At 40.6% G+C, this 23,240-nt stretch overlaps 1 protein-coding gene across 1 annotated transcript; it reads left to right on the top strand.

Moving 5' to 3' along the window:
• Nucleotides 1-10,926: 10,926 nt before the first annotated feature.
• Nucleotides 10,927-14,600, top strand: LOC120296222 (protein ACCELERATED CELL DEATH 6-like). Its single transcript, XM_039317933.1, has 3 exons — nt 10,927-11,809; nt 13,152-13,681; nt 14,298-14,600. The coding sequence occupies exons 1-3, from the start codon at nt 10,927-10,929 to the stop codon at nt 14,598-14,600; spliced, it is 1,716 nt and encodes a 571-aa protein (XP_039173867.1).
• The last annotated feature ends 8,640 nt before the right edge of the window (nt 14,601-23,240 follow it).

Genomic DNA, 23,240 nt, shown 5'->3' with positions numbered 1-23,240 from the left:
CCGACGAGGGCTGGCCAGTCACCAGAGCCAAAGGAAGAAGGAGGGAGTACGGGGGAGGAGGAAGGAGGAGGGAGGAGAAAAAGAAAAGAAAGAAAAAAGGTAAAAAAGATTCAAAAATTGATAAAATAATTTATTGCCCACGCCTGCTGGCGGCCACATTAGCGGGAGCTGGCCAATTTTGGTTAGAATGACTAAACTAATACAATTATAAAAGGTTTAGAACTCAATTGGCCAAAAAAACTTGAGTTTATAACTAAATTGGCACAACTACAAAAGGTTTATGACTTTTTTGATAATTCTCCCAGTTTAGTTCAACCATGGAATCTTTGGGCTATAAATCCAATCCTTATGACCACACTTTATTTGTTCGACACATGCATTGTGGATACATTATGTTGCTCTTATATGTGGATGATATGGTTATTACTAGAGATGATTAGTATAGCATTACCAAACTCTAGCAGTGTCTTAGTAATTAGTTGGAAATGAAAAATCTTAGGCGACTCTGCTATTTTCTAGGCTCGGAGGTTGCATCTTATGCTTTTGGTTATTATCTCTCACAAGCAAAATATGCCACTAATCTTATTTCTCAGGGTGGGCTCATTGATAACAAGATTGCTTCTACTCCCATTGAGTTGAATGCAAAATTCAATGACAAGGATGGAACTCTCCTTCCAAATTCTACACTTTATTGGCAGTTATTTGGCAGTCTTATATATTCTGACATCGCTTATACTGTTCACATTGTTAGTTAGTACTTGACCGCACCTTGTACAACTAATTTTGCTGCAGTTCTTCGAATTCTTCGCTACGCCAACGGTACATTGTTTCATGGTCTTCATTTTTCTACTCATTTTACCTTGGAGTTGACAACTTATTCTGATGTTGACTGGGCCGGTGACCCTCACAATCGTCGCTCCACTACAAGCTACTACATCTTTTTAGGCGACTTATTTATCTCATGGCGTGGCAAGAAACAAACCACTATTGCTAGCTCTAGTAAAAAAGTAGAATATTGAGCTCTTGCTAATAAGATATTAGACTTTTTATGGTTACGGTGGATACTACAAGATATGGGAGTGCATTATCATATTGGAACAATCATTTATTGTGATAATCGGAGTGCTATACAAATTGTACATAATGATGTTTTTCATAAACATTCCAAGCATATTAAAATAGACTGTCATTTCGTCCAATATCACATTCTTTGTGGCACCATTCAACTTGTCTATGTTTCATCTGTTGAACAAACTATTGATGTTTTCACCAAGAGACATTCACCCAGGTGTTTTCTAGATTTATTTTTTAAACTCAAGTTGACTTCTTTCAAATCATCTTAAGTTTGAGGAGATGTTAGAAATAAATTTTAAGATATTATGTGATTATGTGATTCTGTATATTCTCCTTGATTTATTCTTATATGTTACATTAGATAGTCATTAGGTAAAGCATATAGATAGGTACGTGATACTAATCATTAGTCAATGAACAGAATATTATTTTTCTCTTCATTCACATATCTCAACTAAGAAGTTGAAATCTCTCAAGAATCTGAGCTTTTCCCATTTGAGGACAGAACTCGAGTGGCTGACTTCTCAGCCTCTCCGCCATTTGACTATTGGCTAATGCCAAAAAGACGTAAAAACCCTTGAATAAAAGTCTGTTATACTAATCAAAACAATGATCTTTCAAGGGTCTTCTTCATCTTCAAAATCAAAACCTTTAAACATAAGTATTGTCACGCGCAAAAGATTGACCACGTTGTTAGCTCTGACTTTGCTTCTGTGAGCAGTAGCAGCGTCCTACCTTCTTTAGTCAAATTGACTCGATTCCCGTTGGCAAAAGCCGTTTTCTGAAGAAAGAATAAATGGGGTTATGCTGAGACAGTCGAGATCTCCGATGACAAGGGCCGGAACGCGGTTCATCTTGTGCTGAAGTGCCGGCCGAGTCACTCTAAGGCGGTGTTGAGATTGCCCGAGCTGGTGAGGCTGGTGACCGAAGCCGACCGCTATGGAAACACGCCGCTGCACGTGGCTGCTGAGGACCTGAACTACAGAATGGTGAAGAGGTTGCTGAAGATTCCTGGGGGTGGATCTGAGGGCGAAAAACGCCGAGGGCCGCCCGTTTCTGGATATTTGCGAGTCTCGGTGGCAATACACCAAGAAGAAGGTAATTTTTCACTCATCTTACTAAATCATCTTGTGAACATATGAGATTCTGTGTGGGGTTATGCAGTGAAATAGCACGAAAATTAAAGGATACACGGGATAAAAAAAACAAAATTATCACAGAAATCAACGGAAATAATAAAGAGCACTTAAGATTTATATGAGTTGGTCCAAATGTGAGTACCCACTCCATCAGAAAAGTCAGCCACAAAGAGTCTTTTTATTAAAACTTATCATTAGGTTCAGTTTATAAAATGTATGGTTGTTATTAATTTGGTAACATACCTGATTTTTATTGAAATTTTTTATAAAAGTTTGTGCTGGAAATTAGTTTGTAGTTTTCTCTATAATATTGTTTACATTTTTTCGCAGTAATGTGTTGTTGTCATCGCATGTTTTAGTGCTTACCGGTACTACTTAGTAATTTGGGTAAATAATTCTATCAAAGCGCATGTATCAGTCTATGTATTTAAAATTGATTTACAGAACTACTATAACGTGGCAAACTCAATAAAATTCTATAAAGATGCATCATTGCAGGGAACTCAAACTACTGATTCCTCTGACCGATCTATATAGGTTTACATTCCTTGCCGGGAAATCTAGGTTGTTGGCGACCTTGAAAAATAACACGAGCGTTACCATGAAATAGATTGGTCCATTTCCATTACCTGCTTCTATCAACTGCTGGTCTTAATTGCTCATCTGCAGGACTGCCTCTACGGATATCTGATGTCCATCCTGGCCAGCCGAAAGACTTAGACCTGGAACCACCCTGCCGACCACCTCACCCCTCGCGATAAACCCAAAGCCGACCTCAAAGTGAACATAGTTATAGGTAAATAGATGATTTTAAAGCTCTAAATCTCACAAAATTAAGAATTTGACCAATATAAAGTGATACGAGTTGTTTATATATCATAATGCATCCTTCACTTAGAGATTGTGTTTTTTTCCTTGAAAGAAAGTTCCGATTTTTGCATGTCAAGCTTAATATATTTCAATCTCAATTAGATGCGCAACATTTGAAGAAATTTTAACCGTACTTTGGTTGGAGCCTTAGGGATCCTATCAATCATAATTAAATAAATGGATGAAATAAGGCATGTGTTTAAAAGTCGAGTGTTTCGGATTTATAGAGGTGAAAACTGAAGCAAGTTTCGTAGAAGGCAACGAACCAAGTCATACTAAAAGCAATGGGGTTTGCATTATCCGCAATGATGCAGTTTGTAGAACTCTATGTGATCTTACTGAAGGACTCGACGTCACGCACATGTGCATAAAAAAAGTATATGCATCTTCTCAATTTGCTTGTAGATATATCCGATGCACATATCCTTATAAATTCCAGGTTCGTGGGAATGAAATGAGCAGGCGGTATGAGCCCCTGAAATTGAGAATTTGTCCAGCCTATTTTATTGTCTACTTGTTTCCGCATCCAAAACTGTGGACATAATTGTAGGTTTGTTCTTCGGGCTCGTCATCTTTCTTCTAACAGTGTTTCCTTGGGTTTAAGCAAGATTGCCTTAAAGAGTTTAAGATCTCTCAAAAATCTGAGTTTTTCCCATTCGGGTGGCTGACTTCTCAGCCTCCCAGGCATCTGACTTTTAGCTGGCTAGTGCCAAAAAGACGTAAAAACCCTCGAATAAAAGTCTATTCTGCTAATCAAAACACTGATCTTTCAAGGGTCTCCTTCATCTTCAAAGTCAAAACCTTAAATATGAATATTGTCACGCGCAAAAGATTGACACATGGTTAGCTCTGACTTTGCTTCTGTGTGAGCAGTAGCATCGCCCGATATTCTTTAGTCAAGTTGACTTGATTCCGGTCGGCGAAAGCTGCTTTTGAAAAAGAATAAATGGAGTTATGTTGAGTTGGGCACATTTTGCAGATAACGAGATATTCCCCTTTAACACACTCAAATTGAGGGGTAAAGGCAATTAGTGACGATTATCCATTTCTCCAATCAAAAGAAAATCATAGTCTGGCGGAAAATTAGGCATAATCATGGAGGAGAAATTTCTTTCTGGCATTATCAGGGAGTGAAGGTTTCTCCGGTGACTATGGCGAAGCATCCCAAGCATAACTGCACACATGAGCATATGCACAAGCCACAGAATGGCCGAAGATGAGTGAATGCGCCAAATGTGCGATAAATGCTAGAAGGGTTTTCATTAATCAAAATTCGATATTAAAATCACATTCCCTAAAGCTTAGTCATGAGTCGAGCCTTAGTGAAACCGATACTCTTGGGACTAACCTCCTAGATCTTCTATCATAATTCATTTGAGCCTTTGCTCAGATTGCAATGAACTTGTCATGATGCTACTGGATCATAGGAGCATTCGATGTCCCACAAGTTCTCACCCTCGTCATATTATAATCTCCGTCTATTTTGCAAAAATGATTGTTTGAAATGTATTTTTCTGAAATAATCACGTATTGTTTGAAGTAATTAGTCAATGATTAAATATTTTCATTGTCGATGTTTAAACATTTATGATAAAACAACATACATACTTCCACTAGCCACTTGACTGATCTAGAACTCAATTTAAGTGGGGAAGGTTTTTTTGAGCTGCTGGGACATGTCACACTTCGTTATACCTCTCTTATTCACTCATGCGTAGCTAACACATTCAACTTTTTCATGCGTCTTTATTTTTCGCGATTTTCTCTTTCCTCTCTCTCAAAGGGAATTTGTATTTCTACGGACCCGGTCCTAGATTCAATATGGGTCATTGGATAAAAAGAGAAGAAATGGTGGACTGTCAGATTTGCTTTGAAGAATCGATTTTCTGTCGTAACTTACTAACGTAAAAGAAGCTACGAATGCAAAGATGATCAAACATACATTGAATAAGAAGAGTTTCGGTAAGTAAGGAATATTACCGACACATAGATTGTAAAACTTTACGACATCGCTGTAAAACGTCAGTCCTGATCACCCACAGCTGTTAATCTCCAGTCTTCGCATGCCTCACGCTGGTGGAAAATCTAGACAGCATGTTGTGAATTTTCTAAAATCAATGTCAATTAGCGTACCCTGCACGATGACCTTCATCACCCATTCGCCTTGTTTTCGAATTTTTTCTGATGTAAGTGTCAGAACATGCAACCTTGAATTTTCATCAATCTCACGTGATGCACTACTTCATATAGTTGAAGCCATGCCGATTCCAATGTGACAACGACCAGCCTTCACGGAGATCTATAGTCGATGCAAGTCCCTTCTCATGCAGCCGCATGTACCTTCAAGGGCTAGCCATCTTTCTGTTGTGGAGTTTCCAGTCAGTGAGATCACATCCACCTCTCTTTCTCAGATTGACATTGAAAGGGGCTGCGACCGCAATTTGAAGATGCTAAGACCAGGAAATAGAAGGAACAACATGGCCCTGCATGAGGGGATCAGAAACAGTCACTCGCGAGTAATTAGATTGTTAATAAAAGTGGATTCTCGCCTTGTACTTTACAAAAATAGTGCAGGAGACTCCCCGTTGTACCTGGCTGCCAGAGGGGGCATAAAAGAGATTGAAAATTGGATCTTGACATCCTGCCCTTTATCTGCTCATGGTAGATTAGATGGCCAGACAGCTTTGCACGCTGCCGTGAGCGCAAGACATTCTGGGATCTCTTTATTCTTTGACCTGCAACATATCATGCTCTGAAGTATTAAAAGAGATGTTAAATTCTTTTACGGAGTTCAACCATTGTGTAATCTGATGTAGCAACAGTTCCAGTATCTACTGATGGAAAATTTGGCATATGCTTATACAGAGTAGAAAACTTTTTCAACTTCCATTACACATTGGTCAATCCCGATACTTGCACGTTCTGTGTGCTTTCAAGGATGTTTTGTTCTTGTATCACAGATATAGTGAAAACTCTCCTAAAAGCAACGCCAGAGCTGATCAAAGAAGCTGACCAGCATGGCAGGACTCCTCTCTACTATGCAGCTTTTTCTGGATAACACAAATTTGGTCCGGCAATTGTTAGAGCTCGATATCTCGAGTGCATATGCAGTGGACATAGATGGTTTTTCATTGCTTCATGCAGCAGCCAGTAATGGCCATGCCAAGGTTATAAAAGAGATTATTCGGCAATTCCCAGATGCTGGAGAATTGGTAGACGCAAAGGGCCAATACATTCTTCATGTTGCAGAGCTAAGTGGGAGAGCAAATGTTGTCAGATGCATATTGGAAACCGTTGAGCTCGAGGGCCTAATAAATTAGCCTGATCACGACTGTAATACTCCTTTGCATCTAACAACTATCATTGAAAGGAGAGGTTAAATCACAGCTTACCAGTTGTAAGATGCGAGAGTTGATCAAACAGCTCGGAATATAAAAGGCGAAACTGCCTTCAACATAGACAAGCTTGCCAAGGAAACACGTAATTTCTTCGGCAAGCATACAGTAGCCCGGCCATAATTCAATGAAATTTATGAAATCTCCAGACAATGTTTCGAAATCTAAATTGTCTTTCTTTTACTTGCAGGTCACGATGGTTAACTGGCGACAACTAGGCCTCCCAGATCATTGAAATTTCCAAGGAGGATTTCTCCCCAGTACAAATGAACAAAAATCCGCTGTCTTGGGTTCAGAACGAACTTATAAGTAAAACAGTCAGAAGTTATTGATGGTCGCAGCACTCATCACAACCGTGACGTTTGCAGCGGCTTTCACATTGGCAGGTGGTTATAACAATAACGCCTTCCCAGGCCAAGGAGTGGCCTTTCTCCGGTCAAGTAGACATCTCAAGTGGTTCATCATCTCTGACACCATTGTAATGACCTGCTCGATAATGGCCTCTTCCCTCATACTCTGGGTCTGGGGCGCTGTTTTTGGCAAGAGACCTTACGTGCATTACTACGTGATCGTGGCTGTGCTGACATGCGTCGCGCTGCAGTCAACTGCTATATCGTTTGAGATGGGTCTCGTTGCTGTTTTACCTGATGACACGTATGTCCACACCATTCAAAGTAAACTGCGCTGGTTTGCTTGTCTAGAGTCAAGAATCGAGATGTCATTGACTCTGAAAATTTAGGAAAACACTGAGATTTGTCTCTTCAAATAATCCCGGCATGTTAAACTTGGCATCGACTTCCCGAATGTGTTTAAAAGGCATTGAGTCATACCCTTGGATTGATATAATCAACAGATAAATGCCAAGATATTTTAGCAAAGGAGCTGCTGGTCCTTTATGCGAGCCTCCGACAAATTTTTTGGGCAATATTTCTTTTGATTCTGCATAGTTCTTCGAGAAATATTTCGGGGAAAACATGTTTTCAAGCCGGCCCAGCCACGAGAAATCAAAAGAGATGGATGGTACAAAACCATAGGAACGTTTCGGTTCACGTTCATGAGTCTCGTCGCACGATTTCCAGAAGCAAGGAACGGATATTTCCTATGTTTTCTGTCTTGCATAAAGTCATTTGGGAAACCATCGAAATTTCCACGAGCAATCGGAGCATCCGACAACTTTTCCAGGCGATATTTCCTGTAATTTTTCGAGAAATATCTTGGTCTTTGTTCTTTTCTCTCCACTTGGCAGGATCGGGTCCCGACCCAAATATCTTGGTCTTTGTTCTTTTCCCTTTTTTCTCTCTTTTTTTTTCCTCCTCCCTCCCTCTTCCTCTTGCTTTGGCGATCAACCTAATGGGATGGCCAGTCATCAATCTGAGGTGGTTGGCAAGCTTACCTTGCTGTCATTGGGCAAGGGCGAGCTCGCATCACCACTAGTGAACCCTCACCAGATCCAACGACAGCTGGCCACACTAGTGGCTAGGCAAACTTGCCCTAACTCGGTGACAGCAAGGCAAGCTCACTAGCCATTGGTCTAGCCGATCGCTAGAGCAAGAGGAAGAAGGAGGAAGGAGGAAGGAGGAGAAATAAAGAAAATAAAGAAAAATAAATAAATTTAAAAAGATATATATTATTGAAAATTTGTCTTCCAGAGATGATCGATGTCCACATCGGTGCCGATTGGCCAAATTTGGCTCGATTGACTAAATTGGCACAATTACAAAAGGTTTAGGACTTAACTGGTTTAAAAAATAAGTTTATAACTGAATTTACACAATTACAATAGGTTTATGAAAATTTTGGTAATTTTCACTATTTTAGATCATCCTTACACATTATTTTGTACCAAAACTCCAAAGTTTCAAAGAATAGCATTTGTCTACCTAGGTATATCAAGAATGATAATAAAATCAATATATTGAATGATGTGACAATCCACGCCTAGGTGACCGAATGTGGTCTTAACTAACCAATCAACACCTGATTATATCCTACTAATGTTGATGGGGTTTTGGTTATCTTGACCAATAGTACACCAAGTGTTGGTAATTTGTTTATAAAACAAATGAAGAGGTGCCTTGTCCCACATCGAAAAGATGTGAGTGCGCACGTGGACGAGATTTGGCACTAACCAACTATCATTAATTCATTTATTGAAAATTCGGATATATTTTTAGTTAATTTTTGTTGAAATAATGCAACTGTTCACGAAAAGTTACAATTATTTTTATTTATTTAATTCCGAATTTCTTATGTCTTTTCAACGTTTGCTTTAAGACATACTTGTTCATTTTACAACCTTTCCCCAAAGGTTGTCTTTGTTCTTTTGCAATCTTTTGAAGAGTTGTATTTATTCGAAAGACATATAAATACATTTGTTTTGAGATCAAACGATGATCTTCTTCCATTTTTCGTCTTCTTTCAAAAGAAATTACAATCATTATTTCTAATTGTTTCCTATGAGAGACCCTGGAGAAATACTAGAATTGATATCTAGTATTCTCATTTGAGACTTTGTTGTATCCTGGAGGAAATTTGCCGGTGACCATTAGCAATTTTGTGAGGCAAATAAATCCTTAAAAAAAGTGATATCACGCTTCAAAGTCCGACTTGATTACTCTAACATCCGACTTCATTGTTCCACTTAATTCGAAGCCATATTTTCCCAACACCAAGTTACCTAATAGACCAAACTTGATAAATTACCATAATAATATCATTGGAAAGGGGCTCTTGTGGGCAGCATCGTAGCTAGCTTGGAGGTGGAATGGGAGAATACCTCACACTAATGGCTAACAAAAACGTTGGGAATACTTCAATCACCACCATACTCCTTGTGCTTCTTCATCTATTTACTTTAGCAATTTCATTTTCTTGAAAAAAAAAACATAAAAAATAAGATCTCATAAATTTAATTAAATAGATCGGGTCGGGTCATGTATGAATCAAGAAATTTACATTAAAATAAATAAATTATAAATAGGTTACATCAGTCAATTTAAATTATATCATTTATGACCCGTCTCATTTCACTCATTTGACAAGTTTACTTCTTCGTCGGTAGAGTGCATAAGCATTTTTACCGAGCAGGTTGGCCAGTTGTAAGTCGTTGGCAGACTTTTCTTTGGAGAGGATCTGGACATGGCGGCAAAGCCGAGTCAAGCCAACCATGTAATGATTTTCACGAGTTCCATGCACGCGTTGTTTCTGGAGGGCGAAGGACGGACGGGCGTACGGAAGGTCGGGGGAGGGCCGAAACCAGCGTGGCCAACGACGTCACGTCACGTCACTGTTACGTTTACGGTGGCGGGGTCGGCAATTGAGGTCGGCGAGCGAGGGTGTTTTCGGGAAACCGGCTCAGGTGATTGGAGTGCACGCGAACGTGACATTCGGGGCGGGGTTAGAATTTGGGGAAAGCGGCGGAAGTGGCGCACTTTTCGGTGCTGTCAAAAGCCGCTGTGTTTTCTATTCCGCCTTTCCACCCACTTTTCTTTCTTTTATTTTTATTTTCTTTTCAATAAAGACTCCTTATTTTCATTTTTCATGAGGACTTTCAAGATATATATATATATATATATATATATATATATATAGGTCATTGACGAATAATTCTAATTTTTATTTGCACGTTGGAGATCGAAATTAATGTGCATAACCGCCATCCTCGGCTCTCTTGTTCATGAATACATTCAAATGATTGGAGCCAAAATTATTTAAGTAATTTGGGGACAATTGTTGACCATGTTTAATATAAAAAATTGATTATTGTAGCATTTATTATACGTATATCACCATGTGTTGGAAATTGCAATAAATACCTCTTCTCATAAGCTGTTCATTTTCTTGAAAAGAAAAACATAAAAAAATTAGATCTCCTAAATTCAATTAAATGGGTATAGGTCAAGAAATTTACATTACAATAAGTGAGTCATAAATAGATTAAATGAGTCAATTTAAGTTGTATCATTTATTACCCAACCCAGCCCACCCATTTAACAAGTTTACTTCTTAGTCAGTAGAGTCCACAAGCAGTTTTACCAAGCGGGTTGGCAAGATTCTAGACATGGCAGCTAAGAAGGAAAACTCTGGAGAAGAGGAAAGAGAAGGTGTTTCTTCAGTACCTTGTATTTTCGAGGCTGGAACAGAGCAAGACTAGATCTGAAGAGCTTCCGCTGGGTGATTAGGCCCTCGATGTCCCCATCGAGCCCCTCCACCACAATCTCTCCGGCCATCTCTTCATCTCGTGTCCTAAGCAAAGCCCCCATCTCCATAGAATCAAATGAGTGGGAACGCGCTGACCGAATAATGTCCATGTCAAGATGCTTGATTAATTGACTAATCCGCTGTTAATTTGCGATTTTCGGTTCACACAAAAATTTGGAGGTGCGATAAAAGTCGTCCTTACAAATCAAAGACGTGTAAGGCTTATTCTTCCAACTTGCCCCTAGAAAATGGCCAGCAATAATTACGCACGAAACCTTATAGATCTTATAGCATGCGACTCCCTCCTCCATCTCTTCCTCCCCACTCAATACTCACTTTGCTTTCTCCACACACTAAGGAAGAGGCCTGCAATTCGAGAGGAAGAACAAGAGATGAAGATGGAGGAGGACAGTAAACCCCCAACGAAGTACATGGACCCAAGTATGTACAAAGCCGCCAAAGAAGGCAACTTCACCGCCCTCGAAAACTCGATCCGGAAATATGGAGAAGACGAACCCCGGCTAGACCTAGACCTCCTCAAACTAGAGACCCGCAAGGGCAACAATCTCGTCCACCTCGCGATGGAGTCGGGCCACGAGGACTTCATCAAGCAGGTCCTCCGCGAGTGCCCCCAGCTCGTGGCCAAGCCCAACAACTCCTGTCACGGAGCGGACACGCCACTTCACGTCGCAGCGCGGACACGCCACTTCAAAGTCGTGGAGACCATCCTCTCCGAGGCCAAGCTACGGGAGGGGAAGGCCACCACCGAGACGCCATGCACACAGAAGATGAAAGAGATGGAGAATGGAGGCACAGCCAGGATCATTACCAGCTTGCTGAGGAAGACGAACGGGGCCGGGAACACAGCGCTGCACGAGGCGCTGAGGAACGGGGATGAGAAGATGGGGATGTTACTGTGGAAAGAAGATGAAGAGATGTTGGGGAGCGTCAACAAGGCCGGCGAGAGCGCATTGTATGTGGCGGCTGAGTTAGGGATTGAGAAAGTGGTAAAGGAGATGGTGAAGTTCTTGGAGAGCGGCAGGCAATGTGAAGAAGGTTTTCGGGATCGCGCTTTGAGGGGCCCGGAAGGCCAAAACCCCTTGCACGCTGCTGTTCTTGCTGGAAGTAGGAGTATGTCAATTTTCATACATGCTTAAAATGAGTAATTACATGGTCCTTTATATTCTGAAAATCAATTTATTAGGACTTATAAATCAATTAAAAGACGTGGCATCACACGTGCATATAGCATCTTATTTTCTCTATCCTTTCTGGTGCTCATCCATAGGGGCTAGTCGCACGCTTACCAGTCAAAGCAGATATATGGAAAGCACTATGGAAATAGATTTTTAAAGTACTTGCATGGAATTAACAATCTAATAATAGACTAAAAATATTTACCAAACATAGAAAACTCTACTATGTACCAGTATTAAGACTATACATATAGTTATTTTTTTGCAACATGTAAGTGTTCGATATAATGCAAAATTTAACAATGGTACTCATATGACTAGCAGATTTATTTTTGAGAACGGGAGGTTCCATTTGGCGCAAAATCAAGTATGATCTGAAGTGTGCGTTTCTATTTTTACGAAGCATTGATATGTTTTCAGCCCGTGTCGCCTTTCAACTTTTTAATTCAAGCAAACACTTAGGTAAGAAATATAGAAACTATACTCTTTTAATGTACATGAACAAGCAAGAAATGCTATGTGAAGGCATATGATGTTGAAGGAAATGAGGGAGTTCATTCATACCAGCACTAATTGATCACTTGAACTTTGTGTTGTTAACAACCAAAATCAATTGAGGCATCTCTCCGTCTTCCAAAAGAAAAAAAAAGAAAAAGAAACGGATTTAAACTTGCGTGAATGGTAATTGAGGAATTTTGAAAATGGATTTTTTTATTTTCTTCAAGCTTTATTGACTTACCATACTATGTAGTGAAACCCATAACAAAATCCAAAAAGACATGTGCTTTTGTAATTTATCATCCCCATCTTCTTTAATTAGTTCTATGATGTATTTCATAGTCAACCTTCAATTTCAACAAGAGACAAAAGTATGGCAACATGACTATACTTTTAGGCAGTCTAATCTACAGATCTAGAAACTAAAAACCAATCCTTCTAAACAAATTTCAGAGTGGGGCCGGACCGCACCAAAAACCATTCACCTTACTCTAAACTAACTTATCGATGATTGCAATGGCGGATTGTGTAATTCAAAGAGCATTTCATATGAAACCCAAGAAGAAAAAGCGAACTTTGGTGGCAAAATTACCGATATAAACTGGGCTTACTTCAATTAAATCAATTACATGTCCCTTAGGAGATGTTATCATCTAGATGCTATGCTTAGAGCAGACTCGCCCACATATAAAGAAACCATAACAGCAGCAGCTACATCTCCCGTTTCTTTTATTATATTTCTATCTACTCTTTCTAACGAGTTCTTCCTCGTGTCCTAGATTGCGTGGAAGCTCTCATAAATCTCCAAGGATTGGATATGATCAACAAGGCCGACGACAACGGAAGAACAGCCCTGCACTTCGCAGCGAAAGCCGGAGAGAAAGACATCGCCACCCGCCTCCTCCTAGCCGACCCTTCCTCGGCCTACACCAAGGAACGCACCCATGGCCGAACCCCACTGCTCGAAGCCGCCTCGTCGGGCCACCTCCACGTCCTGAGAGAGATCCTCGAGCACTGCCCCGACACGGTTGAGGTCGCCGACGACGAGGGCCGGAACGTGGTTCACCTCGCGCTGAAGTGCGGGCCGAAACACTCTAAGGCGGTGTTGAGATTGCCCGAGCTGGTGAGGCTGGTGAACGAGGCCGACCGCTTTGGGAACACGCCGCTGCACGTGGCGGCTGGGGACCTGAACTACAGAATGGTGAAGAGGTTGCTGAAGATTCCTGGGGTGGATCTGAGGGCCAAGAACGACGAGGGCTGCACGTTTCTGGATATTTGTGAGTCTGAGTGGCAATACACGAAGAGGAAGGTAATTATTAGCTCATCTGACTAAATTATCTTTTGCACATGGGATTCTGCGTCGGGTTATGTGGTGAAATAGCGAGAAAATTAAAGGATTTTGTAACATAAATTTAATGAGGGACAAAAATAGTTATAAGAGAAATCAACGGAATAATAAAGAGCACTCAAGATTTATATGAGTTGGTCCAAATTTTTTGTGAAAATTTGAGCTGAAAATTGGTTTGTTCTTTTCTCTATAATATTGTCAACATTTTTTTTTGTGTTGTTGCCGTAACCCATTATTGTTGTCATATGTTATAGTGCTTAGTGGTACTTCTTAGTAAATTGAGTAAATAAATCTATTGGAGCCCATATATTGGGCTTTGTATATTAATAGAGGTATTAAAACTAATTTACAGAACTACGTGGCAGACTCAATAAAATTCTATAAAGATTGTATCCATTGGGGGGAAATTAAACTAGTGCTTCCTCTAAACGATCTATCTATATAGGTTTACGTTATTTGGCGGGAAATCTAGGCTGTTGACGACCTTGAAAATTCACACGAGCCTTACCATAAAATAGAATGGTCCATTTCCGTTACCTGCTCCTACCAACTGCTGATCGTTATTGCTCATCTGCAGGACTACCTTTACCGATACCTGAAGTCCATCCCAGCTGGCCGAAAGCCTCAGACCTGGAACCACCCCGCCGGCCAACCCACCTTCCTCGACAAGCCCGAAGCCGACCTCAAGGGCCACGCCAATGCCCTCTGCATCGTCGCCACCCTCCTTGCTACCATCACTTTTGCCGCCGCCTTCACATTGCCTGGTGGTTTGACGCCTGAAGATATTGACACTCCTGAAGATATTGACACTCTTCCACCGCTGCCATCCCCCTTATGCAACTTCCATGACTTCCTCAGCACCCACCTCCGGCGAAATTAAGCGGCCAAAAAAACCACAAACCTGGCCAGCCTATCCTCATTGATAAAACCGCTTTCAAGGTCTTCATCCTAGCCGATGTCCTCGCTGTATCTACTTCCCTGACAGTCCTGTTCCTCTTGATCTCAGCCATGCTTGCCGAGGAAATGGCCTTGAGGAGGGCCATCGTGTACAGTAAGAAACTGCTTTACATCTCCCTCGGGGGGACCATGGTTGCCTTCATGACGGGGCTGTACAGCGTCATACCGAGCGATGTTGTGTGGTTGGAGTTTTCTGTGGGGGTCATTGGATCGAGCATCCCGTTCCTGATCAAGTATTTCCAGGTCAAGAGCTTCACTTCTACTCCTGTGCGTCTTCATCTGCTCCTCAGCAAGAAGAGCTCGGAGAAGCCTTGGAGTGTCAGTTGGAATGGGAAGGTTCACAATAACTCTGAGTCCTCCGATAAAACTAATTCCGTCGATGATGAAATCAAACGGACTGTGCCACCTCGTCTATCTTTGGGGCCACATTGCAAGCGCTTCTCGTCATAAGGTCCACGTTCCAAGCACCACCAGTGTTCCCTCTTTGCTGATTTTAGGCTCTCGTTGACTTGTCTTTTTTACCAAACTCAGAACTCAATTTTATCATGGTATTAGCTGTGGACTACGCATTCAAAGTCGTTTAGACATTCGTTGTGGAAGTCGAAACCATTTTCTTCTTTTTGTTTGCATGTCATTCATCCGTTATATCCTGCATAAATAAAAATCTACGCGGACGTGGAAGATTTGAGACCTAAAATTAAGTCAGGTTCGACAAATATTTGCAAGTTCAGAAGAAACTGTCCGCGTACTCCGTCAACAATCTCTACTTGGCATCTCTCCGGGCTGTTCATTCATGATCTAATGCACGCAGATGTCGACGTTAAGTAATTCCTCGAATGGAGTTTTTCCCGTTCTTCACGAAAATGGCTCTAAAGGGGCTCGCGGTTTCTCAATAATCTGCCATGACCATCAATCCAAGTTTGCTGGAATCATTGATTTCTGTTATTTAATTTCAGCTTCTCCTCGAAATACTTAAATACTTTAACGCACGCTTTTGGTGTTCTAGCGGGTACCTCAACCTTATCTCTCCGTAAGATAGCTCGCGATAAATGGTAATCATCACCTAACGCTAATTCTATCTACCACGTAGTTCTATGGTCCTTTATCTTGCAGATCTAAGAGCTTCATATTCTCCTCTCCAATGTCAGAAAACAATAACTTAAAGATCAGTAAGGAAATTGCAAAGATTGTGATTGAATCGGAACAATGACTGGAGTTGAACAATATACTTCTCAAAGGAAATCAATAAAAAGCATAGATAAAGTAAGACTCGACTTGAAAGCTTTCATACTCAAAGACAAATATTAAACTTAGGAATAATCTAATTTGAATTTGAAACTCAAACCTCAACAAAGATATGATCTGAATAATTTTTTCCTAACTTGATGGACTCCTTGATAGATGCAGCATGATTCTCGTTCGAAGTATTGAAACGATTTGAAAGATATGTGCATGTGTAAATAAGTGTGCAAACTCTTATTCCTCTTCATCTTTAATGGGCGATTTTGTTGTGCGTCTTTGATTTTCCTATGCAAGAATCTCTAATTGTCTCACACTACTTCAAGATGACTTGTGACCGCTTTCGATCCTTTGGGTATTGTTATCCCTTAGTTGATGGATCCTTCTTGGCTCAAACTTCAACTTTCATTCATGTTTGGAATCGATCAATCGTCTGCACGTGTCTTGATCTCTACTAAAAGGTTCTTCATTGAAAACTCCTAATCGATGAGCTCTTTAGACCCATCGATGGGTTTCGTGGGCCAAGCCTATTAACATGACATTTATGATCGACATGCTTTTTTAGGCATTTAATTGAGTAGGTCTTATTGGTTAAGTGTATTGTTATGCTTTTGATTTGGGATATTAGCTTCTTTATGTTTCGGTCTAGATTTTGGGTCTGGTGTAAACGAATCTGTACTTGTTAACTAAATAAAATGTAATTAAAAGAACCACTTGGGAAATTATACATACACATTACACGATGCATGCACGGATTAGAAATTTTAACCCAAGTGGTTAATTGGTTCTGGTGGCTCCCATGTATATCTATAAAAAATTTGTGATCCGAAGCTTCACATTTTAGTTTTACTCAATGTATCCTTAGAAGCAACAAATTACTTTCTTGCCGATTCATCTTTGGGAAGACAACGAAGAGGTTTTTATTCATCGTAAATCTAAACATTCTTTTCAAATCCATTTAACCGAAGGATAAACAATATATGAATATAAGGATACACAAAGTGATTCATTGAAGAATAATAGTGGTTCGTGTATGTCTGTATACATATATATACATATATGTTCGAGGACGAGTGTCCTTATTTTAGATGTGTAAATCCAAATGATCCCTTCAAAGAATTTATTGTAGAAAAGTGTTCACATAATTTAACTTATTGTCGCGACCTAAATTTCAGGTGCACCACCTAAAATTAGGTTAATGGATTACTAAGACTAAACTTAGCTCGGGCTCTCCCAAGCCTGTACCAATTCATAACTTAGGTTCAAGTTCTTAACATGCAATTGATTTTCCAATCAGGAGTTGACACTAATCTATTTTTTGTGGGTCGATTAGAAATCCAAGTAAAGTAACAGGAGATTTACTTTACTCCTACGAACCAGAGATTATGAGTTCGGAGACTTGGTCACATTAGATTTCTCTAACGTCCTTTCGGTACCTTTCCCTTTTTATTTTAAAATATATATATATATATATGCAGGCAGCTTAAATTGATTGTGATCATGTGGGTGCGCAAACCATCAATTTAGCACTCAAGAAAGCAAATGAATAAATTGCAAAACTTACCTCATAGCAACGAAAGCATCTGCAACGTTAGATTAGAATTCACACCGACAATTCTAGATATAATTTCTAATTAACATGCAATCACTCAATTTTGGTTTTTACTTTATTTTAATGAGAATCATGCAATGCATGCTACTAATTTAATATGAAATGATATGGCATGGCAATATGACATAAACTATATAATATGAATAAGCATGCAATCTATCCTAAAGCATGAAATGAATTTATTCTAAATTTTTTTTGTATTTTCCATGAAATTTGAAACAATTAAATATGAATTTAAATTAATCAAATGACCTAATTCTAATGACGAGCAATTTCTAACTAAATGAACCTAGCAACAATCACTAGATGACGAAAATTTCATAACCTAATCCTACATGTCCGATTTATCCCACATGTCTAATTTATTAAACCTACATGCTTTGATGCAAGATTTTGATTTTTTTAGTGTTTTTCCAAGACAAGTAATTATCAAATAAATATTAAATATAAACAATCAAGATATTCAACAAATAAATTATTAAAATAATCGAAAAAATAATCCGTCGTCTCACAAAAGTTAAATTAACAATTACTTTTAACCTAAACATCATTCAAAATAATTAAAAATCTGATCCGAAGTCTTATGAATCAAATTAATAATTATAATGATTTAACAATTAAAATACTATCAAAATGCCCAAAAATTAATGTAATTAAAAAATGATCCGATCTCTTACAAATCAAATTAATAATTACAAAAATTTGAACAAAACCCCTATGAATCAACTCCCAATGTTTCAATTGGTACAATAATAACATAACTTTAAAATAAATAAATAAACTAAAATAGCATAAAGTAAATGAAAAATAACAAAAAACAAAAAAACACCTAAAGGGAGACTTGGAAAGGGATAGCAACACCGTTGGGTGGTCTCGCCCGGTGTTGGAGCTCCGGCAAGGGATCCGGTGGCTGAAGGTGGCTGAAGGAGGCGGCGGCAGCGACACGGTGGTGTGTGTGGCCGCAGCAAAGCGACAGTAGCGTGGCTGTGCACGGGCTCGAGCAGAGGGAATCTTGGCAACGGAGCTCGCAGCGTTGCGGGGCAAGCGACTACGCGGCTGCAGTCCGTCGGTGTGGGGCTCGGCGAAGGGCGGCAAACACTCGGCGAGGTGGCGAGCTGCTGTGATGCCACCGTCCAGAGGGGGCAGCAATGGTTCGAAGTTGCAATCGTCGCTGGCAATGCAGATCCGACTCGAGCTGGCGAAGGCGAGTTGCGTGCGAGCGGCGTTTAGAGTCGAGCAGGGTGTCGCGGTGGTCAGATCTAGCTACAGGAAGCGTCGACTCGACATCCGGTGGGACGAGGCAATGGCAAGGACAGAGCACCGATGGGCGGCGTCGATCCAGGGGGGCTGCGTCGTGGCTGGGGCACATCAAGGCAAGGGCAGCTTCACGAGTTGCTGTCGATCAGCGCTTGTCACGCTCCGATCCTCAGGTACGCACACATCTCTTACATTTGGTCGATTTTAAAATGTGATATCATAGGACTACGTATCGCTGACCCTTTTTTAAATTTTTAAACATATGCAGAAGCAATTATAAATCTCCAGACAATAAAACAATGGGATAGAAAAGCAGGGCCAAAATTTTCATATTAAAATTCACACCCATACTTTTATACAAAGCATGATTCAAAGAGCTTCATAAAACTATTCACGACTTTCTAATTTCACTCTATTCACATCAAAACAGGATTTCCAAAGGAGGATGGGACTTCTGTCCTCATTTGGTCGTACTCAGGATCCCTCTCTGGATCAGCTTCTTCTTCAAAAATCTTTCCCCTCCTCATGTTTCACTTCAGTGTTCTCCTTCTCTGATTCCTCCTCCTCGATTCATCTACGGGCCTGAAATATTGTCCCACAACCGGGATGAGACTATGTCTCAGCGAGTTCTACCCCACTAAAACTCAATTAGGGAACCAATTACACCACATGGTTGCCTAAGCACAGCACGAGTCAAAGGACTTACCTTGGCCTCAAATCCCACCTGCATGTTAGTACAGATCAAATAGACAAGCAATCACATTACAGATCGAAACATCAATCAAATCGACTTTGTCGATTGCATGCCAACAAGACCACTCACGATCATTTCCATTCAATCAATCAATTTATAACATCAGACTCAAGTAATGATCAATCAATCTAGTCGATTACATCTCAATCAACCATTCACCGATCATTCCATTTAATCAATCATTTCACAGCATCAAATCAAAGCAAAGACTAGTCGACTTAGTCGATTACATGACACTCTAACCATTTCCCAGGTCATTCTAGTCATTGCTCTACAGTCTCAACTGATAAAACCAATCACCGAGTCACGTGCATTCTCCGAGGCGATATCCCTTATCACCGAGCCACGTGCATTCTCTAAGGTGGTGGAACCGATCACCAAGCCACGTGCATTCTCCGAGGTAATGCATTAATTTACTGAGCCCATGTGCATTCTCCAAGGCGATGCATCAAGTCACCGAGCCCACGTGTCTCTTCAAGATGCCAAATGTACTCATCGAGACCACATTCATTCTCCGAAGTAATACATCAAATTACCGAGCCCACATGTCTCTTTCAAGATGCCACACTTTATCACCGAGCCCACGTGCATTCTCCTGGGTGATAGACCACTTCACCGAGTGCACGTGCCTTCTCCAAGGTGATATAGAACCTATCATGGATCCACTATACACATGACCAAATTCTTAGATGACATGCCTAGTCATCAGGTCAGTATACATCTTACATACTCACTTTCATTTCCACAATTTCCAGTATGATCGTAGTCTACCACAATACCTTTATCATTGGCAACCGATACTTAATTATTCACCAGTCAATTACTCAAATTAATTCAATTTAGGAATAATCCCTAAAAATCCACAATTAAATTAATTCAGCACAACGTAGAACTCAATTAAATAAACGGACTGTACCATGACAATCAGCACGAAATTTCGGACTCGGCTATCTCAGCCTTAATTTCTGAAAAATAATTAATGAATTTCGAAAATTAATTAATAAATATTAAAAATTCAATTTAGCTCAAAGTAAAGCCCAATTAAATAAACGGGCTACACCATGATCATCAACATAAAATTCCGACCACCGGCCATCTCAGTTGAATTTCCAGAAAAATAATTAATTAATTAATTAATTTCGAAAATTAATAATTAATTACTAAAAATCCAATTTAGGCTCGAATTGCCTAATTGAAGCCCACTAAGGATCGGGAAAAATCCTGAAATGCTTTCAATAAATAGTAGACTACGTCTACTTGCTAATTGCGTCATCAAATTACCTAATTCGCATCACAATTGACTAATAAACACTAATCTATACTAATCTAACCACCTAAACTTAAATAATTAAAACTAAACAACCCTTAAGTATAATTAATCCACTAAGCAAGGATTAGTGAGATTACTCATCGGAATCGCACGCAAATCAGATCAATTCGACGGGAACGACGCAATGAACGATAAACCCCAAAGCACGGCTCGGGTTCGAGACCCAGAAATGGCCTAAAAGCGGGGCCCGAAGTCGCTGGAAACCCACTCTGTGGGTTGCGGACTTGGGCTGGCCGGCTAGTTCGGCGGCTAGGGCGGTGAAGCAAGGCCAAGGGAGGGCGAGGAAGCTCCCGCGGATTCGAATGGTGGCCGGACGAGCCGGGCGGCGGCCGGAGGTGGCCCCGACCGCAGCTGGACAGAGGCCGGATCGCGCGGGGAGAACGCCCGGGCGCGAGGGGTGGCTGCTGAACGCGCAGCATTGCGCGGGTGGTGCGAACGGCGGTCCGGCGGCATGCGGCAGCGACAGTGAGCTGCTTCGGTCTTCAAACAACGGTGGCTGTTGTTTCTATTTTGCTACCTCTGTCTTTGTTTGCACGGTGAGGGGGGAGAGAGAGTACCGAGAGAGAGAGGGCGTCAAGAGAGAAGGAGAAAGGAGAGAGAAGGAGATAAGAGTTGACCAGTTAAAGCGAAAAAGAAAGAGAGAGAAGAAGAGAAGGGGTAGGTGGTCAGTGGGGAGGGCTCTCGCATGAGGGGGAGGGGAGAGGAGAGAGAAGAGAGAGAAAAAAGAGAGAAAAGAAAATAATTTTTTTAATAAGAAAACACAATTTTCTTATTATTTCTATTATTTTCCTTTTCTCATTCCCTTTTTATTTTCTTCCAGTCTTCGATTTTTCCTCCGATAATTTCTTTCTTGAAATTTCGGACTTGTCAATAAATTGACAGATGATGAGACGGTCCTAAAAATGAATTGTGACATGCTCAAATATTCGATTTCCGAAACTATTTTAAATTTTATGGTTAGAATCGATCAGACGCGATTTTAGTCCAATCCAACCAATTGAGTAGCTTTTAGGGATTTTACTGCAGATACATCCCTTAACGGCTTCACCCAATAGGTTAGTTAACTCGTGAGTGATCAACTCAGAGAAAAATGACCATAGACACGTCGACGACATACCCATTTCACTTTATCGAAACGGGATTATATTTCGGAATGTCACAACTCTTCCCTTCTTATAAAAATTTCGTCCTGGAAATTTAAACCATTACACACTTTGATCAAAAAGGCGGGGATACAACTGTCTCATCGACTCTTCAGTCTCCCAAGTCGCTCCTTCAGTGCCGTGGTATTGCCATACCACTTTGACCAATAGAATGGTCTTTGTACGCAAAACTTGCTATTTACAATCGACAATCTGAACCGAGTTTTCAACGTATGACACACGGTCATCCACGTCCAATTCCTCGAAATTAAGCACGTGGGTCGGGTCAGGCTCGTACTTCCTTAACATCGACACTTGAAAGACGTCATGCACTTGTGCCAATCTTGGCGGCAACGCAAGACGATACACTAGGTTTCTGATTCTTTCAAGAATCTCAAATGGACTTACGTATCTCGAACTCAGCTTGCCTTTCTTATCAAAGCATGAATTTCCTCTCATTGGTGACACTTTCAGAAAAACATGATCACCAACTTAGAATTCCAAAGACCTTCGACGCTTATCTACATAACTTTTCTATCTGCTCTACGCGGTCTTTAATCTGTCTCTGATCACTGCCACGGCATCTACTAATTGCTGAACCAACTCTGGACTTGTGATTTTCCTTTCCCCGACTTCATCCCAACATACTGGAGTTCTACACGCTATGTCATACAACCCTTCAAAAGGAGCCATCTTGATGCTCTGCTCATAACTATTGTTATAGGCAAACTCTACCAGGTGCAACTGATCTTCCCAACTTCCTTGGAAGTCTATTACATATGCTCTCAACATGTCTTCATGAATTGTCATTTCAGACTGGCCATCCATCTGAGGATGATATGCCGTACTATACTGAAGCTTTGTACCTAAAGCACTCTGCAAGCTCTTCCAAAAAGCAGCGGTAAACCTCGGGTCTATCGGATGTTATCGTAACCAGCACTCTATGCATACGAACCACCTAATGCACATATAGGTTTGCGTGTCTATCCAGATTCAGGTCCTTTCAAATTGCAATGAAGTAAGCCGACTTTGTCAGCCTGTCGACTACTACCCAAATTAAATAATTTCCTCTTTGACTCCTTAGTAGTCCAGTCACGAAATCCATCGTAATATGCTCCCATTTCCATTATGGGATCGCAAGAGGTTGCAGAAGTCCTCCCGGCTTGCAATGCTGAGTTTTTACTTACTGACAAGTCAAACACTTTGCGACATGCTTGGCAATGTCCACC

This window comes from Eucalyptus grandis, chromosome 1, assembly GCF_016545825.1.
Source record: "Eucalyptus grandis isolate ANBG69807.140 chromosome 1, ASM1654582v1, whole genome shotgun sequence".
NCBI lineage: Eukaryota > Viridiplantae > Streptophyta > Magnoliopsida > Myrtales > Myrtaceae > Eucalyptus > Eucalyptus grandis.
This window is presented reverse-complemented; position numbering and strand designations above follow the sequence as displayed.